This window comes from Papaver somniferum, chromosome 7 (assembly GCF_003573695.1).
Source record: "Papaver somniferum cultivar HN1 chromosome 7, ASM357369v1, whole genome shotgun sequence".
Classification (NCBI taxonomy): Eukaryota; Viridiplantae; Streptophyta; class Magnoliopsida; order Ranunculales; family Papaveraceae; genus Papaver; species Papaver somniferum.
The window spans coordinates 73,225,014-73,232,085 of NC_039364.1; the positions used below are offsets into that span (position 1 = coordinate 73,225,014).

Below are 7,072 nucleotides of genomic sequence, written 5' to 3' on the forward strand. Positions count from 1 at the left end.
AACTAAGACTTAATAATCCAGATTCATGAGTTCTCGCTACGGATCTGCCTTTTCAAGAGTTTTCCTTTTCCAAAGTAGTCTGAAAACAAGGTCCATGATTGTTTATTAGAGGATTTGTATTGCGAAAACTAGACCGAAGGAGTCTTTATGTTTCTCTTTTACTAGGGCCCTTGGGCAGCTCATTTCCTTTTATTCCACAAATTTTGCGGATACGAATGGCACTAACCCGATCCTCGTGGATATCTTTGGTTCTCTTTATTTATCCCGCTATGCAGAAAAGGACTAAAAACGGAAAAGATACTAGAGGCAGGAAAAACCAAAGCCTCATCAAAGGAGACACCGAGGATTACCCCGGTCATGACCCGAAGCAAGCAGAAAGGAGACAAAGCTAAAAAAGCTACTCAGAGGCAGGATGCTGCGGAAATCACCTCACCTATGAACAATAACTCCATTGCAGCCGCGTCTCTCAAATCAGCAGCCACAAAGAACAACGCAACTGTCGCGGCCCTCCAGGAAACAAAAGCTAACAAGACTTTGGTTTCAAACCAAATCCATCAACAAAGAGAAGGGATGGCAGAATCTATGACACATCAGCCCGCACATCCACCAGTCTTCGGAATGCCGTCAACCAACGGTCAGAATCAAACCATACCAGTGGTTTTAGCACCGTGGGTGGAAGCTCAACGAAGGGGACCAAACTTGGAGATACCAACAATTGAAGCTGATCCTCTGCCACCCTTAATACACACAGTAGACGAAGGGGGAACTATGGCCGTAGGGGCACAAGCCGGAACTCCCAATTAGGGATCAAACCAGTCCCACCGACTGATGGTAGAGCTCGAAGAATTGAAAAAGAGCCAGCAGGTCTACGCAGATGTCGTAGCTCTTCTGGCCAGGGAGAACCAAGACTTGAAATATAGGATTTCCCAAAGCACGAAGACTAGCCAACAACTGGACGAAGCAAATTCTAAAGCACCAGAGCCTAATCGAGACTGAAGAATCATCCTAACAAACGCCGCTAGGGGAAGCAGTGCATCCGATCCGGAATATGCCTCCGAAGACTTATGTGTTAACAGTAATGTAGTGGGTAACCCATTCCTTGCCCCACAATCAATTTACATGTTGATATTTTGAAATCCAAAAATTGAAATGATACACAATTTTATGTATCAGCAGGTGACGCTTGTTAGTCAGCAAACTAATTCTATCTATTCTGAAGGGTATTGAAATTTTATAGGACTAGAACTTTTCTGGCTCTTTTTACGTAGGTACGTATTTGTAGTTTTGTTTGAGCAATTAAAAACAAGCATTTCATTAAACAGAACTGCTGTTACATTGATTAACTTTCAGTAACTAAAACAAAAATTAGTATTGGTTTGTATTGATTATTATATATAATAAAAGGTTGCCATGTTGATAACAGGTTTTGTTGGTGTTTAGTTGGTGGTGATTTATTGCCAATAATAGTTGTGCATGGTATACAAGAACAGATTGCGCGATGCAAATGAGTCAAAGTGCTTCGGTTTTGTAGGAAGCTATTTTTTTTTTGTAGTTTTCAGTTGGGCGCTAATAAGGGAATGTTTATCACTTAAAATTTGTTGTAGATGTAAACCAACCAGGAAACATTTGTATGTAACGATTAGTTATTTACTGTAATTAGACTTCCCATTGCAGATGATGAGCTTTGATGAACTCGTTGATGTGCCAATACTCGTTTAATTCCAGATACAGTTGCAACCTCAAAGTGCACCCAGTAGAAGAAAAACAAGTAGAACTCTGACAGGAGCCAGTAATCTCTGTGAAGTACCATTAACAACTGCCTCAACGCACCGTTAGCAACTGACTCAAGTCGGGGCCCCACCGTGGTAGCAGTCATCTAGTTAACTCCCATTTCCATTCTCTCTTCAGTTCTCACTCGTCATACTCCGGTACATGATTTTCCATGTCGACTAATACCCCAAGAACCCAACTTTCTATCAATAAAATCAACGAATCCCACAAAATCTTACGAGTTGCCCTAATTTCAAGAATTCTTCTTATATCTCTAATCATCTTATGGAGATCTCTACTCAGTCCTTACGATACTTCAGCAATACTAAACCCTAACTGTCTCTCTTCAGATTCGTACACTTCTTCTGAATTGCCTATTTGGCCTAAAATTGGATCCGCCATAGAAGGAAGTATTGTGTGGGATGGAGTTTATTTCATCAGGATCGCTCAATGTGGTTATGAGTATGAACAGACCTATGCATTTTTCCCTCTTCTACCCATTTTTATTTATATACTATCTCGAACTGGTCAGTGAATTATTTTTGTATTTAAGTTTAATTAGTGAGGTTTGAGAATTTATAGATTGTTTTAATGGTTTTGATTCGTCCGAGTTTCAGTTTTTGCTCCACTGGTACCTATTATTGGATACAGAGCGGTGTTAGGTTTATCAGGATACTTTATCAATAATGTAGCATTTTTGCTTTCAGCTGTTTACTTTTACAGGTAAAATGACCTCATTATTGTCCTTATTTAATTGTAGTTTTGTTATAACTTCAGTTATTTCAAACATCATTGTTGCTTAGTTTCTATTTTATAATATAAGTGCTGAATCCCATGTTGCCATGTTGCAATCACAGGCTTTCAGTTATTATTTTGAAGGACGGTAAAACTGCATTTCGCGCATCCATGTTATTTTGCTTCAATCCAGCTTCCATATTTTATTCATCAATGTAATTCCTTCGCCTTTTCTAATTTTAAGCTTCATTAAGAGAGACATTTTTTGGTGGCAATGGTTGAACTGAACCATCGTCCTGTTTAAACAGATATACAGAGAGTTTGTATTCTTTATTTTCTCTCGGTGGTATATACCACTTACTATCTGGTGGAAGCACTATCGCTGTGCTTCTGTTTGCTCTCTCTGGTGCTGCAAGATCAAATGGTGTGCTTAATGCCGGCTATATCTGTTTTCAGGCAATACATCGGGCTTACGATGCTATCGTCCAGAAAAAACGTATTGGGGTAAGTTGTTATTTATTTTGTTACTCTGTTTGTTGCAAAAAATTAACTGATAATTAGAAAATATGCTTGGGTGATATGAATGCTATTGCTATAATTTTGCCTTGTACTCACTCAATCCTGCGATGGACTAAAGTAGATGCGGGTTTTAGTTATTCTAACTATTTTTGTTGAAGTTGGCTGTGATGACTCTTATAGATGGAGCTTTGCGATCTCTATGCATTTTTGCCCCATTCGTTACTTTTCAAGCTTATGGATACCACAACCTTTGCCGGGGGCTCGTATCAGATGAAATGAGGCCTTGGTGCAAAGCAAGAGTGCCTTTTTTGTATGACTTCCTTCAAGGCCATTACTGGTATGCTCATGTATATAAAATTTACCCTTTTGTTCGAATTGCAACTTCATAACCATTAGTTACTGAAATTTGTCAAAATATCATGGAATCGGTTGCATTTTTGGTCAGTAACTTGGTAGGTCAGTTAAGTTACTTAAACTATAAATGATAGCTGCAGAACCTGATGGTTTATAGAAACGAAGTTTTCACCATTATCAAATGAAAAAATTGTTGATGCTGACCATGCATTGCCAGCTAATCGTGGAGTAATTTAAATGCATGTCTGGTCAATTCTAATTATTCTCATTACGACTCTAAATTACTAGCAATAACATTCTATCATTTCTTGGGTGGCTTCTGCAATTCTTACCGCAGGGGGGTTGGTTTCTTTAAGTATTTCCAGCTGAAACAGTTGCCCAACTTTCTTCTTGCGTCGCCTATACTATCTTTGGCACTCTGTTCAATTGCACATTATGTGAAATCGCGGCCTGAAATTGTTATCTCATTGGGTTTCCGAGCTTCTCACAAGGAAAAGAACTTAGCTGCTATTCTATACCCTTCTGGAGTAAAAGGAAGATTGAACGATATTCAGGTCTCAGCGAACTTCTCTTCTGAAGTCCTCAAAGGTATGTTTTCTAAACAGACTTGCACAAGTGAGTTACCATTTCTCGTGTATTTCTTCATCGGGGACGTCATCTACCATATCTACATGCTTTGGCCAGTTGGACTTTTTACGGAATAAAAACATACAGATTACCAATTATGTAGTGAAAATCTAATCCAAGCAAAGTTCAAGCTCTGTGGTAAAATAATTTATGCTATTTATATTGAGATGCCCATCTGCATGGAACATATTTCTTTACCTTGTCAATTCTTTAATTTTATGTATTGGTATATATAACATATGCAAGTGTCCAACGTGGCTTTGGTTCAATTTGTAACAGAAAATCCCACTCTTAAACAGAGGAAAAAGATGGGCAAAGAACAAACTCTTAGTTCTTCTCTAGACACTATACCATCAGAGAACGATGAAGTAGTTCCAGCAAAGTCAGACTATGCTTCCATATCAGTTCTTCCGTTCGTTCTACACCTGGCGTTTATGTCAGCCACAGCATTTTTTGTGATGCACGTTCAAGTAAGTGTCTTTTTGCTTTCCTTCATTGGCTAGAGTACGTCATTAACATGCCGGGTTTTTAAGAGGTTCATATTCGAGTAGTTCAGGAGAGTAGTCTGTAACTCCAATTCTTCTTATTGCGTCTACTATACCTAATTATGCTGGATTGACCATAATGGTCAGGTGGATAATTTATGCTTAAGGATGTAACTTAATGAATTGCTGGGGTTCAATCAACCCAGTTCCAACAAGAGCTGGAAGTAGGTTGGTGTCAGTATTGATGCATCAGACTTGAGCGAAAACCAATGGTAGACTTAAAAAATTGGATTGAAAAGGGATCAGGGGTCATCCTGTTAGGCATCTCTTCTCTAAGTTTTTATATGGAAACTCAGAAGTATCTGTATGCACAAAGTCCACGTTTAGCTTCCTGTATTATATGTTTTAGACTTCTCACTGGGTTCAGTTTGTGCTTGAAACCCAATCCAAGCTCACCTATGTTTACCAAGCCAGCATACCCCGCCCTTAGGGGTTAAAACCCAAAAGTAGTGATGCAGCATCGGGCGGCTTAAACCCGGTGAGAAACTCAACCACGTATTGTTGGAGAGGACAACAGTAGATGCTAGATAAAAGAACCACAATTTGTGGTTTGTGAACTGTATCGAATTTCTTACACACGTTTTGACAGGTGGCAACTCGCTTCTTGTCTTCCAGCCCTCCTCTGTATTGGTTTTCTTCGTATTTGATGGCGTCCTGTGGCAGATGTGCATATGTCATTTGGGCATACTCTGCGGCATACATCCTTCTTGGGAGTTTACTCTTCTCTAACTTTTATCCCTTTACTTGACTCGCTTTTCTGTATTATCAATTGTAGATTATGTATAATATCTTCAGTTGTATGAATTTTGTTGGTAATTTTGAAAAAAGCCATTCCGGGGAGGATCATTCTTTAGATGGCTGCACCTGAGATTTGTGAGTTTTCGATGGACTCATATGTGTCACGAGCCGTGCCTACCTCATGTTATATTAATTTCATTTTCTGCTGACATTCATCTCTCGAAAATATTCCTTCTGTTCTGCAATGAAACTAACAAGCCTTGTATACTTACTCTCCAATTCAGCAAGCTCTTCCTGTAGTTCCTTTTTCTGCATTTCAGGTTTCTACAGATTCTCTTTCAGTGTATGAGTCATTGGCTTTTATGTTGCTTTGCTCTTGAGCTAGGTATTCTTTCACCCAATCTGGTGACATCTACAAACATGAACCATTACAAAAGATAATAATGATAAAAACATGGTTAATTAAAAACACAATAACTTGTGAACAAAGATGTACACAAGCCAAATAACAACTAGTGTACCAACTGTTTGGTCCTTTTTTAGGTATGGAGTCTATGGACCCATTAGAATACCCTACACCTAAAGTCCAAAATACATATGAATACTCCCCGAGTAATTCTAGAAGTAGATTTCTATTCTTAAAAGAAATAATTGGAGTTCTATTTCTAGAAGGTTACAAAAAGTAAGGGAGTTTTCTAATTTGGGTATTACTAGTTGGGTCCGGATCATGGGACTCTTGATTTGAACGCATAGTTTGTACACAATTTTATAGCCGTCCATTATACTTCATCCAATGGCAGTAGATGCTAGTGAGGTGGCATCTTTTCAAAGCATTATGCGGCTTGGATACAAGCCGAGCCGTTAACTAATTGAGTCCGGGACTAAAGAAATATGGAAACGTGCATATATTATCTCATCTTTTGCTGTAAACCTACCGAATTTAGCTACGACCACGACTTCTTCTTTATTTTTTTGCTTGATTCCAAATTTTGTTTTTAGGAAAATTATTTTCAAGCTTCTTCTTTGTTTCTCCATCATAAAGAAGATCTCCATTTCTTGCTTACGATCATTTTCTGTTTCTTGCTTATGATTATCATTAGATATCGCATCAAAAATTTCTATGATGGCATTCTATTTGAGCTGGTACAGGAACTCTTCAATCGGATGGAAGAAAGAGACTTAGTTTGTTGGACAACCATGATTAGGGATTACTGTCAGGGGCATTACTTCCGAAAGAAATGAAAAAAATTGGCATAAAAGTAAAACCAGATGAAGTAACCTTAGCTACAATAAACCAAAAAAAAATAGAAAGGGAAAAACAGAAATGCAATTAACGTAAGAACACCACATTAGCGTTCGGCATATCACATGTAATAAAATAATATATGTCAATGATTCTTAGGACAATCTATACTATTGAATGAACAATTTTTCCTGCTGAATGATACTTTTCTCAACAAGAAGAAACTAAAAACATTTACTCAAACCAAGACCAAAATTACGGCTCAATTGTTTCAAATAAATAAGAAACAATAAATTAATTAGAGTACTTAGGATTAAGAAAGATCATACATGGGCATACATTAGTACGAATTCAGAACAACGAACTAAATCTTAGAATCAATCTTGAAGCAGAATCAAAGTAAAAGAGAGAGAAGAAGTCATATATGGATAGATATATACGGTGGTTAACGGCTCGGCTTGGATTCAAGCCGTATAACGTTTTTATGCCTTAAAAAAGGATGCCACCTCACTAGCATCTACTACCATTGGATGAAGTATAA

The 7,072-nt window shown here is 38.0% G+C and overlaps 1 protein-coding gene across 2 annotated transcripts; it reads left to right on the forward strand.

The window, feature by feature from the left end:
• Positions 1 to 1,729: 1,729 nt before the first annotated feature.
• Positions 1,730 to 5,377, forward strand: LOC113297617 (GPI mannosyltransferase 2-like). Of its 2 annotated transcripts, none has more exons than XM_026546148.1 (8): positions 1,730 to 2,297; positions 2,388 to 2,493; positions 2,628 to 2,720; positions 2,814 to 3,009; positions 3,183 to 3,361; positions 3,716 to 3,966; positions 4,285 to 4,475; positions 5,166 to 5,377. In XM_026546148.1, exons 1-8 carry the CDS (start codon positions 1,943 to 1,945, stop codon positions 5,277 to 5,279), a joined length of 1,485 nt encoding a protein of 494 aa, XP_026401933.1. In that variant the 5' UTR covers positions 1,730 to 1,942; the 3' UTR covers positions 5,280 to 5,377. The 2 variants fall into 2 exon arrangements, with proteins under 2 accessions (XP_026401933.1, XP_026401931.1); XM_026546146.1 differs by having other exon boundaries at positions 1,733 to 2,297; positions 5,140 to 5,377.
• The last annotated feature ends 1,695 nt before the right edge of the window (positions 5,378 to 7,072 follow it).